General features: G+C 34.9%; 1 protein-coding gene across 1 annotated transcript; it reads left to right on the top strand.

Moving 5' to 3' along the window:
* Nucleotides 1–659: 659 nt before the first annotated feature.
* On the top strand, nt 660–15770 carry LOC146420495 (homeobox protein Hox-C9-like). The gene is made up of 3 exons (XM_085048209.1): nt 660–854; nt 936–1248; nt 15526–15770. The coding sequence occupies exons 1-3, from the start codon at nt 660–662 to the stop codon at nt 15768–15770; spliced, it is 753 nt and encodes a 250-aa protein (XP_084904335.1).
* Nucleotides 15771–17198: the final 1428 nt, after the last annotated feature.

The following is a 17198-nucleotide window of genomic DNA, read 5'->3' as shown; positions in this document are numbered from 1 at the left end:
AAAGGAGAGGAGGGAAAAAAAAGGAGGAGAGAAAAAAGGAGGAAAAAAAAAAGGAGAAGAGAAATAAAAGGAGGAGAAAAAAAAGGAGAAGAGGAGGAAAAAGGAGGAAAAAAAAAGGAGAGGAGGAGAAAAAAGGAGGGAAAAAAGGAGAAGGAGAGGGAAAAAAAAGGAAGAGAAAACAGGAGAAGAGGGGAAAAAAAGGAGGAAAAACAGGAGAAGAGGAGAAAAAAGAGGAAGAAAAAAAGGAGAAGAGGAGAAAAAAGGAGAAGAGAAAAAAAGGAGGAAAAAAAGGAGAAAAGGAGAAAAAGGAGGAAAAAAAAAGGAGAAGAGGGAAAAAAAAGGAGGAAAAAACAGGAGAAGCGGAGGAAAAAAAGGAGGAGAAAAAACAGGAGAAGAGGCGAAAAAAAAGGAGGAAAAAACAGGAGAAGAGGCGAAAACAGGAGGAAAAAAAACCAGAAGACGAGGCGAAAAAACGAGAACAGAAAAACCAGCAGAAGAGGGAAAAAAAAGGAGTAAAAACCCGGAGAAGAGGCGAAAAAACGAGAACAGAAAAACCAGCAGAAAAGGGAAAAAAAGGAGTAAAAACCAGCAGCAGCGGAGCCAAAAAAAGCAGTCCAAACCCTCGCTTTTCCTGCCGTCCATGCGGGCGCCGCGCGGCCATGGCTGCTCCGGCCACCCTCGGCAACTACTACGTGGATTCTCTACTCGCCCCGGAGGCCGAGGTGGACTCGCTGCTCGCCCCGCGCTTCGCCGCGCAACCCTCCGCGCCTCTGCTGCCGGACTGCGGCGATTTCCCGGCGTGTAGCTTCGCCCCGAAACCTTCCTTCGCCTCCTCGTGGAGTCCCCAAGCCGCCGTCGGGTATCACCATCATCATCCTCATCATCCTCACCACCCTCCTCCTCCTCCTCCTCCCGGCGCGGGTTTTGCGCCGCAGAGCGCGGAGCAGCAGCAGCGCTACGTGCGGAGCTGGTTGGAGTGTCCGGTTTCCTTCCCGCCGTTCGGGGCGTTCGGCGTCAAAACGGACGCGTTCGGCGTCAAAACGGACGCGTTCGGCGGTCGGCACCACCATCATCATCATCATCTTCACCCGCGGAGAGGGGCGGAGGGCGCGGAGGGCCGCGGAGGTTACGCGGAGCTGGTTTTTGGCGAGTTGAGGGAGCGCGGGGTGGCCGCGGGCAGCGGCGAGGGGGAAGGAGGAGCGGCCGGAGCGAAACACAACAAAGAGGAGAAGCACGAGCTGGAAGCCGGTAAGGGATGGGAGGGTTTGGGGGGATTTGGGGATTTTGGGGTTTTTTGGGGTTTTTGGGGGCATTTGAGGGTTTTTTTGAGTTTTATTTGGGGTTTTTTGGGGCATTTTGAGGTTTTTTGGGGGTTGTTTGGGGATTGTTTGGGGGATTTTTATGCGGTTGTTTGGGGGTATTTAGGTTTTTGGGGTTTTGGGGTTTTTTATGAGGTTGTTTGGGGATTTTTATGGGGTTTTTGTGGGGTTTTTAGGGTTTTTGGTAGTTTATGGGTTTTTGGGGGTTTTATTGGATTTGGGGTTTTTTGGGGTTTTTTGTGGTTTTGGGGTATTTTGGGGTTTTTTGGGGTTTTAATGGGGTTTTGGGTTTAGTTTTTTTAAGGGGTTTTGCAGTTTTTATGGAGTTTTTGGTTTGGGGTTTTTTATGGGTTTTTTGGGGTTTTTGGGGTTTTTTTGGGGTTTTTGGGTTTTTTTGGGGTTGTTTTTGGGTTTTTTGGGGGTTTTTTTGGGGTGATTTTGGGGTTTTTTTGGGTTTTTTTGGGGTTTTTTGGGGGATTTGGGTTGGGTTTTTGGGGTTTTGGGGTATTTTGGGTTTTTTTGTTTTTTGGGGGTTTTTTTGGGTGTTTTTTTGGGGTTTTTTGGGTTTTTTTGGGGTTATTTTGGGGTTTTTTGGGGTTATTTTTTAGGTTTTTGGGGTTTTTTTTTTGGGTTTTGGGTTGGTTTTTAGGGTTTTTGGGGGGTTTTGGGGTTTTTTGGGGTTTTTTGGGGTTTTTTTGAGGTTTTTTGGGGTTTTTTTGGGGGTTTTTTGGGGTGATTTTGGGGTTTTTTTGGGTTTTTTGGGTTTTTTGGGGTTTTTGGGTTTTTTGGGGGGTTTTGTGGGGTTGTTATTTTCTTGGGGTTGTTTGGGGGCATTTTGAGGTTTTTTTGGGGTCTTTTTGGGGGTTTTTTGGGTTTTTTGGGGGTTTTTTTGGGGGTTTTTATGGGGTTTTGGGGGATGTAGTGAGAGGGGGTTAAGGAGGGTTTGGGGGATTTAGGGAGGTGGAGGTGGTGAGGAGGTTAGTTTGGGTTTTTTTCCCTTTTTTTCCCTTTTTTTCCCTTTTTTTCCCGATTTTTTTGTGGTTTTTTTCTGGGTTTTTCCCCTTTTTTCCCGGTATTTTTCTGATTTTTTGCTGGTTTTTTCTGGGTTTTCACTGATTTTTTTCTGGGTTTTTTTCCGGTTTTTTTCATGGTTTTTTCTGGGTTTTTTTCTGGCTTTTTTCCCGGTTTTTTCATGGTTTATTTCTGGGGTTTTTTTCCGGTTTTTTTTCTGATTTTTCCCCGATTTCCCCCCGATTTTCCCCCTTTTTTCTGCTCTACTTTCCTTTCCTTCCTCCCCCTTTCTTCAAATTTTAATTGGAATTATCATCCTCATTTTCCCTTTTTCTCTTTATTTCCTCCCCTTTATTTCATTTTAATTATAATTTCCCTTTCCCTTTTCCCGCTTTATTTTCCTTTATTTCGCTTTATTTCCACCCCTTTTATTTCATTTATTTATAATTATCCTCCTCCTTTCCCCCTTTATTTCCCTTCATTTCCTCCCTTTTTATTTAATTTTAATTTTAATTTTAATTTTAATTTTAATTTTAATTATCGCCCTCATTTCCCTCCTTTCCCCCCTTTATTTTCCTTTATTTCCCTTTATTTCCACTCTTTATTTAAATTTTATTTGTAATTTTAATTATAATTTTCACCCTCATTTCCCCGCTTTATTTCGCTTTATTTCCACCTTTTATTTAAATTTTATTTTTCATTTTAATTTGAATTATCGCCCTCCTTTCCCCCTTGATTTTCCTTTATTTCGCTTTATTTCCTCCTCTTTTTATTTTAATTATTTATAATTTTAATTATAATTATCACCCTCATTTCCCCCTTTATTTCCCTTCATTTCCACCTTTTATTTAAATTTTATTTTTAATTTTAATTTGAATTATCCTCCCCTCTTCCCCCCTTTATTTTCCCCTTTATTTCGCTTTATTTCCACCTTCTATTTAATTTTAATTTTAATTATCATCCCCTCCTTTCCCCCCTTTATTTTCCTTCATTTCCACCTTTTTTTAATGTTAATTTTAATGTTAATTTTATTTTTAATGTTAATTTTAATTTTTAATGTTCATCTTAATTTTAATTTTAATTTTAATTTTATTTTATTTTAATTTTTATTTTATTATTTTATTTTTATTTTCATTTTCATTTTCATTTTCATTTTTATTTTATTTTTATTTTTATTTTATTTTTATTTTATTCTAATTTTAATTTTATTTTTATTTTTTATTTTTTTATTTTATTTTTATTTTTTATTATTTTATTTTAATTCTAATTTTAATTCTAATTTTAATCTTCATGTTAATTTTTAATTTTATTTTTATTTTTATTTTTATTTTTGTTTTTAATTATTTTCCTTCTCCCTCCTCCTCCTCCCAACCCCACAAAAATCGCGACAAAATCCCAAATTCCAACGAGAGGAAGAGAAATCGAGGAATTAATTCCTTTTTATAAATCAACTTTCCAGGAACGAGAAAATCGCCGCAGGGAAAGAGGTGGAGATGGTTTGGGAATTTTTTATTTCATTTTTTTTTTGGGTGTTTAGGGAAGGAAAAGGAAAGTTTATCTTATCTTGATCTGAATTTGGGTTTTTCCTTTCATCTCCCCGCGAAAATCGCTTCAAATCTCCTTTTTTCCCCTCCGGAATTAAATGAAAAAATTCATTTTTTTCTCCCCTGAATTAAATAAAAAACCTCATTTTTTCCCCAGGAATTAAATTAAAAAACCTCATTTTTCACCCCCCCGGATGAAATTAAAAATCTGTTAAAATCTCCTTTTTTCCCCTCCGGAATTAAATGAAAAAATTCATTTTTTTCCCCCCCGGAATTAAATTAAAATCTCATTTTTTCCCCTGGAATTAAATGAAAAAATTCATTTTTTTCCTCCCCAGGATGAAATTAAAAATCTCCTTTTTTCCCCATAATTACATGAAAAATCTCATTTTTCCCCTCCAGAATTCAATGAAAAAATTCTTTTTTTTCCCCTGAATTAAATTAAAAAACCTCATTTCCCCCCTCCCCTGGATTCAATTAAAAATCTGTTAAAATCTCCTTTTTTCCCCTCCGGAATTAAATAAAAAACCTCATTTTTTCACCCCCCAGGATGAAATTAAAAATCTCCTTTTTTCCCCCATAATTACATGAAAAATCTCATTTTCCCCTCCGGAATTAAATGAAAAAATTCATTTTTTTCCCCCGGAATTAAATAAAAAACCACATTTTTTCCCCAGAAATTAAATTAAAAATCTCAATTTTCCCCCCCCCGGATTCAATTAAAAATCTGTTAAAATCTCTTTTTTTTCCCCTCCGGAATTAAATGAGAAACCTCATTTTTTCCCCTCCCGGATGAAATCAAAAATCTGTTAAAATCTCTTTTTTCCCCTCCGGAATTAAATAAAAAACCTCATTTTTTCCCCAGGAAATAAATTAAAAATCTCAATTTTTTTCCCCCCCTGGATTCAATTAAAAATCTCTTTTTTTTTCCCCTGGAATTATATTAAAAAATTCATTTTTTCCCCCAGGAATTAAATTAAAAATCTCAATTTTTTTCCCCCGGAATTAAATAAAAAACCTCATTTTTTCCCCAGGAATTAAATTAAAAATCTCAATTTTTCCCCCTCTGGATTCAATTAAAAATCTCTTTTTTCCCCTCCGGAATTAAATGAAAAACTTCATTTTTTCCCCCCCGGAATTAAATGAAAAAATCTCTTTTTTCACCCCCCAGGATGAAATTAAAAATCTCCTTTTTTCCCCCATAATTACATGAAAAATCTCATTTTTTCCCCTCCGGATTAAATTAAAAACTTCATTTTTTTGCCCCAAGATTAAATAAAAAATCTCTTTTTTTCCCCCCCAGGATGAAATTAAAAATCTCTTTTTTTCCCCATAATTACATGAAAAATCTCATTTTTTTCCCCAGGAATTCAATTAAAAATCTCATTTTTTCCCCCCAGAATTCAGTTAAAAATCTCTTTTTTTTCTCCCCCACGATTAAATAAAAATATTCATTTTTGTTCCTCCGGATTAAATAAAAAATCTCATTTTCCCCTCCGGATTAAATGAAAAATCTCATTTTTTCCCCCCCAGGATTAAATGAAAAATTCACTTTTCCCTCCCGGAATGAAATAAAAAATCTCATTTTTCCCCCCAAAATTAAATTAAAAACTTCATTCCTCCCCCATCCCGAGATTAAATTAAAAACCCAATTTTTTCCCCGAGAATTAAATTAAAATCTCATTTTTTTCCCTCGAAATTAAATTAAAAATCTCATTTTTCCTTCCCGGATTAAATGAAAAATCTCTTTTTAAATTAAAAACTTCATTTTTTCCCTGAGATGAAATGAAAAAATCTCTTTTTTTCCCCGGAATTAAATAAAAAACTTCATTTTTTCCTACGGGATTAAATAAAAAACTTCATTTTTTTCCCCGGAATTAAATAAAAAACTTCATTTTTTGCCCCAAAATAAAATAAACTCGGCGTGGGAAAGAAGGGAAAGGTGGAGGTTTGGGGGGAAAAGGAGAAATTCGGAGAAAATTGGGATTTTTGGGATAAAAATTCGGGATTTTGGGGTAAAAATACAGGATTTTGGGGTAAAAATACAGGATTTTGGGGTAGAAATGCAGAATTTTGGGGTAGAAATGCAGAATTTTGGGATAAAAATGCAGAATTTTGGGATAAAACTGCAGAATTTTGGGGTAAAACTGCTGAATTTTGGGGTAAAAATGAAGGATTTTGGGGTAAAAATGCAGATTTTTGGGGTAAAATTGCAGATTTTTGGGGTAAAAATGCAGAATTTTGGGGTAAAAAACCAGGATTTTGGGGTAAAAATGCAGAATTTTGGGGTAGAAATACAGAATTTTGGGGTGAAAATGAAGGATTTTGGGGTGAAAATGCAGAATTTTGGGAGAGAAATGCAGAATTTTGGGGTAAAAAACCAGGATTTTGGGGTAAAAATGCAGAATTTTGGGGTAGAAATGCAGAATTTTGGCGTAAAAATGCAGGATTTTGGGGTAGAAATGCAGATTTTTGGGGTAAAAATGAAGGATTTTGGGGTAAAATTGCAGAATTTTGGGGTAAAAATACAGGATTTTGGGGTAAAAATGCAGAATTTTGGGGTAAAAATTCAGGATTTTGGGGTAAAAATTCAGGATTTTGGGGTAAAATTGCAGAATTTTGGGGTAAAAATTCAGGATTTTGGGGTAGAAATGCAGAATTTTGGGAGAGAAATGCAGAATTTTGGGAGAGAAATGCAGAATTTTGGGAGAGAAATGCAGAATTTTGGGGTAAAAATGCAGAATTTTGGGGTAGAAATGAAGGATTTTGGGGTAAAAATGCAGAATTTTGGGGTAGAAATGAAGGATTTTGGGGTAAAAATGCAGAATTTTGGGGTAAAAATGCAGAATTTTGGGGTAGAAATGCAGAATTTTGGGGTAAAAATGTAGAATTTTGGGGTAAAAAACCTGGATTTTGGGGTAAAAATGCAGAATTTTGGGGTGAAAATGAAGGATTTTGGGGTAAAATTGCAGAATTTTGGGGTAAAAATGCAGAATTTGGGGGTAAAAGTGCAGAATTTTGGGGTGAAAATGAAGGATTTTGGGGTAAAAATGAAGGATTTTGGGGTAAAAATGCAGAATTTTGGGGTAAAAAGACAGGATTTTGGGGTAGAAATGCAGAATTTTGGGATAAAAACCCAGGATTTTGGGGTAAAATTGCAGAATTTTGGGGTGAAAATGCAGGATTTTGGGGTAAAAATGCAGATTTTTGGGGTAAAAATGCAGAATTTTGGGGTAAAAATGCAGATTTTTGGGGTAAAAATGCAGATTTTTGGAGGAGAAGCTCCGAGGAGGGAGAGGAGAAGTTTTTAAAAAAACCCAAAACTTTAAAAAAAACTCCAAAACTTTGAAAAAAAACCCCAAAATTCAACCGAGGAAGGTGAAAAAATCGGAATTATTTGCAGGTAAAGGCAAAGCGAAAAGAGGAGAAAATCCCCGAAATTCACCCCAAAAACCGCCGAGGAGCTTTTGGGGTTTTTTGGGGATTTTTTTGGGATTTTTGGGGGATTTTTGGGTGATTTTTGAGGGATTTTTGGGGATTTTTGGGGGATTTTTTGGAGGATTTTTGGGGGATTTTTGTGATATTTTTAGGGGATTTTTTTTTATTTTTGGGCGATTTTGGGAGATTTGGGTGATTTTTGAGTGATTTTTGGGGTATTTTCAGGTGATTTTTGGGGGATTTTTTGGAGGATTTTTGTGATATTTTGGGGGATTTTTGGGGATTTTTGGGAGATTTTTGGGTGATTTTTGGATGATTTTTGGGGGATTTTTTTTGGATTTTGGTGATATTTTTAGGGGATTTTTTTGGGATTTTTGGCGTATTTTGGGAGTATTTTTTGGGGATTTTGGTGCGATTTTTTTGGGATTTTTGGGAGATTTTTGGGGGAATTTTTAGGGGAATTTTGGGCCTAAAAAGCGATTTTTTGGCTCATTTGGGGTTTGACAATCAATGGGACAGAAATGGGGTGAAGAAATTTTTGGGAGAAAAACAATTTGGGGAAGATTTTGGGGAAAAATCCTAAAAAAAACCAGCCAAGGGGGAAATTGTGAGTCGGAGGAGAAAAAACCTTTTAAAAAAAACCCCAAAAATCTAAATAAAACCCGAAAAAACTCCAATAAAACCCAAATAAAACCCCAAAAAACCCAAATAAAACCTGAAAAAACTCTAATAAAACCCGAAAAAACTGAAAAAAACCCAAATAAAACTGGATAAAACCCAAAAAACCCAAATAAAACCCAAATAAAACCAAAATAAAACCCAAATAAAACCCAAATAAAACCCAAAAAATCCAAATAAAACCCAAATAAAACCTAAAAAACCCAAATAAAACCTCAAATAAAACCAAAATAAAACCCAAAAAACCCAAATAAAACCGGAAAAAACCCAAATAAAACCCAAATAAAACCCGAAAAAAACCCAAATAAACCCAAATAAACCCAAATAAAACCTCAAATAAAACCAAAATAAAACCCAAAAAACCCAAATAAAACCCAAAAAACCCAAATAAAACCTCAAATAAAACCCAAAAACCCCCAAAAAACCCAAATAAAACACAAATAAAACCCAAAAAATCCAAATAAAACCCAAATAAAACCCCAAATAAATCCCGAAAAACTTCAAATAAACCCCCAAAACCCCCAAATTCCCCCCAAAAAACCCCAAAAAATCAGATTTTCGCGGCGCGAGGCTGGAAAATGAGATTTTTGGCCTCAGAAATGGGAAGAATTTGGGCTTTTTTAGGAGTTTTTTCCTCGATTTCCACCCGGAAAATAATCCTATTTTTTATTTTCAACCCTCTCGTGCCGCTTGGAGTATTTGGATTTTGTTTTTAGGTGTGTTTGGTTTGAATTTAGTTATTTTTCTGGAATTTTTTGGCGATTTTTATGGGTTTTTTTCTGGCTTTTTACGGTTTTTTTCTGGTTTTTTTATGGATTTTTTTCTGGTTTATTTACTGTTTTTTTACGTGTTTTTTTTCTGTTTTTTTCTGGTTTTTTTCTGGTTTTTTATAGGTTTTTTTTTCTGTATTTTTAATGGTTTTTTCCTGTGTTTTTTATGGGTTTTTCCCTGTTTTTTTCCGGTTTTTTTTCCTGTTTTTTAATGGGGTTTTTTTCGGTTTTTTATGGTTATTTTTCTGGTTTTTTCCCTCGTTTTTTAATGGTTTTTTCCTGGTTTTTTTCTGGTTTTTTTCTGTTTTTTTCTGGGTTTTTTTCGGGTTTTTGAATGTTTTTAAAATGGTTTTTTAATGTTTTTGTCCTGTTTTTTTACCCCTTTTTTTTCTGGTATTTTTTTGTTTTTTTCTGATTTTTAGTGTTTTTTTCTGGTTTTTTTCTGGTTTTTTTTCTGGTTTTTTCTGAGGTTTTTTCTGAGGTTTTTTCTGAGTTTTTTTCTGAGTTTTTTCTGGTTTTTTTCTGAGTTTTTTTCTGGTTTTTTTCTGGTTTTTTTCTGAGTTTTTTTCTGGTTTTTTTCTGGGATTTTTCTGGAATTTTTTTACGGTTTTTTGGGTTTTTTTGGTTTTTTCTAAAGGGCAGCGAGAAGAGAGAGGAAATGACCTTTTGGCAAATAAACAGAATTTTTTTTGTTTGAAAAACCTCTCGCTGAGGTCACTTCAGATTTTTGGGGAAGAAAAGAGGATTTTTTGGCCTCGAGGGGAAAAAAAAATGGTTAAAAAAGGGAAGATTTGGGTTTTTCCGGATGGGAAAAAAAGGGAAAAAATTGGATTTAAAAATGGAAATGTGAGGAAAAAGAGGAAATTTGAAATTGGGGAATGTTTGGGAGATTGAGGTGGGAAATGGGGAAAAATGGGAAAAATAGGAAAAAATGGGGAAAATGGGAAAAAATGGGAAAAATGGGAAAAAATTGGAAAAATTGGGAAAATGGGGAAAACTGGGAAAAAATGGGAAAAAATGCGGAAAAATGGAGAAATGGAAAAATGGAAAAAATGGGAGAAAATGGGGAAAAATGGAAAAAAAATGGGAAAAATGGGGAAAAATGGGAAAAAATGGAGAAAAAATGGAGAAATGGAAAAAAATGGGAAAAATGGGAAAAAATGGGAGAAATGGAAAAATGGGGAAAAAGGTGAAAAAGGTGAAAAAATGAAAAAGAATTGGAAAAATGGGAAAAATGGGGAAAAATGGGAAAATGGAGAAATGGAAAAATGGGAAAAAATGGGGAAAATGGGAAAATTGGGAAAAAATGGGGAAAAATGGGAAAAATGGAGAAATGGAAAAATGGGGAAAAAGGGAAAAATGGTGAAAAAATGGAGAAAATGGGAAAATTGGGGAAAAATGGGGAAAATGGAGAAATGGGAAAAAATGGGAAAAAAGGAGAAATGGAGAAATGGAAAAATGGGGAAAATGGGAAAAATGGAAAAAATGGGAAAAATGGGAAAAAATGGGAAAAATGGGAAAAATGGGAAAAATAGCGAAATGGAGAAATGGGAAAAATGGGAAAAATGGGGGAAAAATGGGAAAAAAGGGAAAATGGGAAAAATGGGAAAAAATGGGAAAAAATGGGAAAAAAGGGAAAAAATGGGAAAAAAGGGAAAAATGGGAAAAATGGAAAAAAATGGGAAAAAATGGGAAAATTGGGGAAAATGGAGAAATGGAGAAATGGAAAAATGGGAAAAAATGGGGAAAATGGGAAAATGGGGAAAAAATGGGAAAAAATGGGAAAATTGGGAAAAATGGAGAAATGGAAAAATGGGAAAAAATGGGAAAAAATGGAATAAATTGTGGAAAAATATGGAAAACGTCCTGAAAAGGTGGAAATGGAAAAGCAGAGAAAATGGGGAAATTTGGGAAAAAACTGGGAAAAATGGGGGAAAATGGGAAAAATGGGAAAAATGGGAAAAAACTGGGAAAAATGGGAAAAAATGGGGAAAATGGGAAAAATCGGAAAAAACTGGGAAAAATGGGAAAAAATGGGGGAAAATGGGGGAAATAGATGGAAAAAATGGGGAAAATATGAAAAAATGGGGAAAAATATGAGAAGTGGAAAAAAATGGGGAAAATTGAGGGAAAATGGGAAAAAAATGGAAAAAAATTGGGGAAAAAATGGGAAAAAATTGGGAAAAATGGGGGAAAATATGAGAAAAGTTGGGAAAAGTATGAAAAAAGTGGGGAAAAGTGGGAAAAATGGGGAAAAATAAGAATGATATTTTAGAAATTGGGGAAAAAATGTGAAAATAATGGGGAAAAATATGAAAAGAAAGGGGGGAAAGTGAAATAAATGAGGAAAATATGGGAAAAATATGGGAAAATGGGGAAAATGTGGAATAAAATGGAAAATAAAATAGGGAAAAATAGGAAAGAAATTGGGGAGAATATTTTAAAAATTGGGGGAAACATGAAAATAATGAGGGAAAAGATGAAAATAATGGGAAAAATATTAAAAAATATGAAAAAATGGAGGAAAAATATTATAATAATTGGGAAAGTATGAAAATAATGGGGAAAAATGGGGAAAAATGGGGGAAAAAATAGCAAAAAATGATGAAAAATGGCAAAAATGGTGTAAAAAATGGGAATAAATGGAGGAAAAAAGGAAAAATATTTTAAAAATGGGGGAAAATTGGGGGAAATAGGGAAAAATGGGGGAAAAATGCTGAAAAATGCGGGGAAAATGGGGAAAATTGTGAAAAATGGGAGAAAATATGGAAAAATATGGAAAAAATGGGAAAAAATGGGGGAAAAAATGAAAATTATGGGGAAAATACGAAAATAATGGGGAGAAATGGGGAAAAATTGTATCAATGGGGAAAAAATGGTGGAAAAAATGGCAAAAAATTGGAATAAATGGGGGAAAAATGGTGAAAAGGTGGCAAAAAATGAGGGGAAAATGTCAAAAAAATGTCAAAAAATGGGGAAAAATGGTGAAAAAATGCTGAAAAATGTGGGAAAAAATGGTAAAATTTGTGAAAAACCTCCAAAACTTGGAAAAACCTCTAAACCCCTCTGCTTCTCCAGGCAACCCGGTGGAGAAAAAAATGGGGGAAAAATATGAAAATAATGGGGAAAAAATGGGAAAAAATTGGGGAAAAATTGGGGAAAAATTGTGAAAAAATTGGGGAAAAAATTGGGGAAAAAATGGGGAAAAAATTGGGGAAAAAATTGGGGAAAAATTGTGAAAAAATTCGGAAAAAGCCTCTAAAATAATTTCCTTCCCGAGGCAACCCAGTGGTGAAAAAAATGGGGGAAAATGGGGAAAAGTATGAAAATAATGGGGGAAAATGGGGAAATAGTGGGGAAAATATGAAAATAATGGGAAAAAACCGAAAAAAATGGGGAAAATGGGGAAAAACGTGGGAAAAAATATGGAAATAATGGGGAAAATATGGAAATAATGGGGAAAAAATGGAGAAAACGTGGGAAAATGGGGAAAAAGTGGTGAAAAAATGGCAAAAAATTGTGAAAAAATTGTGAAAAATGGTGAAAAAAATGGTGAAAAAATGGCAAAAAATGGGGGAAAAATGGGGAAAAAATTGAATAAATGTTGAAAAAAATGGGAAAACTGTGAAAGAAATGGGGGAAAAATGGTAAAAAATGGGAAAAAATGGTGGAAAAATTGAATTAATGGAGGAAAAATGGTGGAAAAAATGGCAAAAAAATGGGAAAAGAATTCAATAAATGGGGGAAAAATTGGGGGAAAAAAGGGAAAAAATGGGGAAAAATGGGGAAAAAATGGGGAAAAAATGAAAAAAATGGGGAAAAATTGGAAAAATTGAATAAATGGAGGGGAAATGGTGAAAAATGGCAAAAAATGGTGAAAAAATGATGAAAAAAATGGCAAAAAATGGTGAAAAAATTGTGAAAAAAATGGCCAAAAATTGTGAAAAAATTCCAAAAACTTGTAAATGACCCTCTAAACCCCTCTCTTTCCACAGGCGACCTGGTGGAGAAAAAGATGTGGGAAAATGGGGAGAAAATGAGGGAAAAATGGGGAAAAAATGGGGAAAAAAGGGAAAAAATGGGGAAAAATGGGGAAAAAATGGGAAAAAATGGAGAAAAAATGGGAAAAAATGGGAAAATGGTAAAAAAAATGGCAAAAACTGGGGGCAAAATGAGGAAAAATGGCAAAACAATGGCAAAAAATTGTGAAAAAATAGCAAAAAAATTGAATAAAAGCTGAAAAAATGGGGAAAAAATGGGGAAAAATGGGGGAAAAAATGGCAAAAAATGGTGAAAAAATGGCAAAAAATGGTGGAAAATGGTGAAAAAATGATGAAAAAATGGGAAAAAAATTGAATAAAAGCTGAAAAAATGGGGGAAAAATGGGGAAAAAATGGGGAAAAAATGGGGGAAAAATGGGGGAAAATGGGCAAAAAATGGCAGAAAAATGGCAAAAAAAGGCAAAAAAAAGGCAAAAATGGTGAAGAAAATGGGGAAAAATGACAAAAAATGGTGGAAAAATGGCCAAAAATTTTGGAAAAAACAGGCAAATAATGGCAAAAAATGCTGAAAAAAATGACAAAAAATTGTGAAAAAATTTGGAAAAATTTCCAAACCTTGCAAAAACCCTCTAAAATCATTTCTTCCCCCAGGGAACCCTGTAGCAAACTGGATCCACGCCCGTTCGACGCGCAAGAAGCGCTGTCTGTACATGAAATACCAAACGTATTCGTGAAAAAGGGGCAAAAAGATGGCCAAAAAATGGGAAAAAATGGGGGAAAAATTGTGAAAAAATGGGGGGAAAATTGTGAAAAAAATGGGGAAAAAATGGGGAAAAATGGTGAAAAAAATGATAAAAAAAGGCCAAAAAATGGGAAAAAATGGTGGAAAATGATGAAAAAAAGGTGAAAAAAAGGTGAAAAAATGGGGCAAAAAATGGCAAAAAATGGGGAAAAAATGGGGGAAAAAATGGCAAGAAATGGGGAAAAAATGGGGAAAAATGGCAAAAATTGTGAAAAAAATCGCAAAAAAGGTGAAAAAATCGTGAAAAAATTGTGAAAAAATGGTGAAAAAATTGTGAAAAAAATCGCAAAAAATCGTGAAAAAATGGGGAAAAATTGTGAAAAAATTGTGAAAAAATCGCAAAAAATGGTGAAAAAAATCGGAAAAAAATGTGAAAAATTTCCAAAACTTGCAATAAACCCTAAAACAATCTCTTCCCCCAGGCAACCCCGTAGCGAACTGGATCCACGCTCGCTTGACGCGCAAGAAGCGCTGTCCCTACACTAAGAATGGGGGAAAATGGGGAAAAATAGGGGAAAATGGGGAAAAATGGGGGAAAATTGTGAAAAAATGATGAAAAATGGGGGAAAAATGGTGAAAAAAGGGGAAAAAATGGCAAAAAAATGGCAAAAAATTGTGAAAAAATGCTGAAAAAAATCGCAAAAAATTGTGAAAAAATCGGAAAAAAATTGGGAAAAATTCCAAAACCTCCAAAATAACCCTCTAAACCCCTCTCTTCCCCCAGGCAACCCTGTAGCAAACTGGATCCACGTGCAAGAAGCGCTGTCCCTACACTAAGAATGGGGGAAAATGGGGAAAAATGATGAAAAAATGGGGGAAAAATGGGGAAAAATGGGGAAAAAATGGCAAAAAATTGTGAAAAATGGCCAAAAATTGTGAAAAAAATGGCAGAAAAAGGCAAAAAGTGGTAAAAAATGGTGAAAAATTGTGGAAAAAACAAAAAAAATGGTGAAAAAATTGTGAAAAAAATCGGAAAAAATTGCGAAAAATTCTGAAAACCCTCTAAAATCATTTCCTCCCCCAGGCAACCCCGTGGCGAACTGGATCCACGCTCGTTCCACGCGCAAGAAGCGCTGTCCCTACATTAAGAATGGGGGAAAATGGGGAAAAATGGGGGAAAATTGTGAAAAAATGGTGAAGAAAATGGGGAAAAATGGCAAAAAATGGGGACAAATGGCAAATAATGGCCAAAAATTGTGAAAAAAATGGCAAAAAATTGTGAAAAAAATCGCAAAAAATGGTGAAAAAATCGGAAAAAAATTGGGAAAAATTCCAAAACCTCCAAAATAACCCTCTAAAACCATTTCCTCCCCCAGGCAACCCCGTGGCGAACTGGATCCACGCCCGCTCCACCCGCAAGAAGCGCTGTCCCTACACGAAATACCAAATGTATTCGTGAAAAAGGGGCAAAAAATGGCCAAAAAATGATTAAAAAATTGTGAAAAATGGGGAAAAATGGGAAAACGATGGCAAAAAATTGTGAAAAAAATGGGCAAAAAATGGCAAAAAATGCTGAAAAAATGCTGAAAAAAATGGCGAAAAAATGGCAAATAGTGGTGAAAAAATGCTGAAAAATGGTGAAAAAATGGGGGGAAATGGCAAAAAAAGGCAAAAATGGTGAAGAAAATGGGGGAAAATCGTGAAAAATGGCAAAAAAAGGTGAAAAGAGTACAAAAAATGGGGAAAAATGGGCGAAAAATGGTAAAAAATGGCAAAAAAATGCAAAAAAATGGGGGGAAATGGGGAAAAAATGGGGAAAAATGGGGAAGAAAATTGAATCAATGGGGAAAAAATGGCAAAAAAATAGGGGGAAAATGGCAAAAAATGACAAAAAATGGTGAAAAAATGGGAAAAATGGTGGAAAAGTAGGGAAAAATGACAAAAAATTGTGAAAAAATTGTGAAAAATTTTGGAAAAATTTCCAAATCTTGCAATAAACCCTAAAATATTTTCTTCCCCCAGGCAACCCCGTGGCGAACTGGATCCACGCCCGTTCCACCCGCAAGAAGCGCTGTCCGTACACCAAGTACCAGACGCTGGAGCTGGAGAAGGAGTTCCTGTTCAACATGTACCTGACGCGGGACAGGAGGTACGAAGTGGCGCGAGGGCTGAACCTGAGCGAGCGGCAGGTGAAAATCTGGTTCCAGAACAGGAGGATGAAAATGAAGAAAATGAATAAGGAGAAAAGCGAGAAGGAGCAGCAGTGAGAGGGGAGGAGAGGGAGGGGATTTGGGGGGAAATGGGGGGAAATGGGGGAAAAATGGGGGAAAAGGGGAAAAAATGAGGGAAATGTGGGGAAATGGAGGAAAAAAAGGAGGAGAAAAAAGGAGGAAAATGGGGGAAAAAAGGAGGAAAAAAGGAGGAGAAAAGGAGGAGAAAAGGAGGAAAAATGTGGGAAAAAAGAGGGAAAAATAATGAGGAAAATGAGGGAAAAAAGGAGGAAAAAATAATGAGGAAAATGCGGGAAAAAAGGAGGAGAAAAGGAGGAGAAAAGGAGGAAAAATGTGGAAAAAAAGAGGAAAAAATAATGAGGAAAATGTGGGGAAAAAGGAGGAAAAAAGGAGGAAAAAATAATGAGGAAAATGTGGGAAAAAAGGATGAAAAAATAATGAGAAAAATAAGGAAAAAATAATGAGAAAAATAAGGAAAAAATAATGAGAAAAATGAGGAAAAAAGGAGGAAAAAATAATGAGAAAAATGAGGAAAATGTGGAAAAAATTGAGAAAAAAATGAGGAAAAAATAATGAGAAAAATGAGGAAAATGTGGGAAAAAAGAGGAAAAAAGGAGGAAAAAAGGAGGAAAAAATGAGCAAAAAGGAGGAAAAAAATGAGGGAAAAATGGAGGAAAAATGAGAAAAAAGGAGGAAAAAATAATGAGAAAAATGAGGATAATGTGGAAAAAAGGAGGAAAAATAATGAGGAAAATGTGGAAAAAAGGAAAAAATAATGTGGAAAAATAATGAGGAAAATGTGGAAAAAATGGGAAAAAAAGAGGGAAATGGAAGGAATGGAGGGAAGTGGGGAAGTAATGGAAAATATTGAGGGGAATGGAGGGAAAGGAGGAGGAAATGAGGAAAAATGGGGAAAAAATGAGGAAAAAGGAGGAAAAATGGAGGAAGGAAAAGGAGGAAAAAGAGATGGAAGAAGGAGGAGAAAAGGAGAAAAAAAGGTGGAAAAAAGGAGGAAAAAAGGAGGAAAAAAGGAGATAAAAAGGTGAAAAAAGAGGAAAAAAAGGAGGAAAAATGGAGGAAAAAATGGTGAAAAAAGGAGGAATAAAAGGAGGAAAAAGGAGGGAAAAAAGGAGGGAAAAATGAGAGTAAAAAGAGAGAAAAAAGGAGAGAAAAAGGAGAAAAAAGGAGAAAAAAAAGGAAAATCAATGTTGGCAGAGCGAGGAAGGAAAAGGAAAAGGAAAATGAGAGAAAAATGGGGAAAAACACAAAAAAAGGAGAAAAAAAAAAAGAGGAAAATCAGGAAAATAATAATTAATAATTACAATTAATAATATTAATTTTAAAAGGATGAAATATTTCTAGCTGAATGTGTTGAGGTTTGGGCTTCGAGGATTTTGTAAAATGGGATTTAAAATTAGAAATGGGAAAAATGGAAAAAATGGAAAAATTGACAAAATGACAAAA

Source organism: Lichenostomus cassidix, unplaced genomic scaffold (assembly GCF_008360975.1).
Source record: "Lichenostomus cassidix isolate B80296 unplaced genomic scaffold, HeHo_3.0 HiC_scaffold_876, whole genome shotgun sequence".
NCBI classification, from domain to species: domain Eukaryota; kingdom Metazoa; phylum Chordata; class Aves; order Passeriformes; family Meliphagidae; genus Lichenostomus; species Lichenostomus cassidix.
Note: the sequence above shows the minus strand (reverse complement) of the source record. Positions and strands in the feature narration are given on the sequence as shown.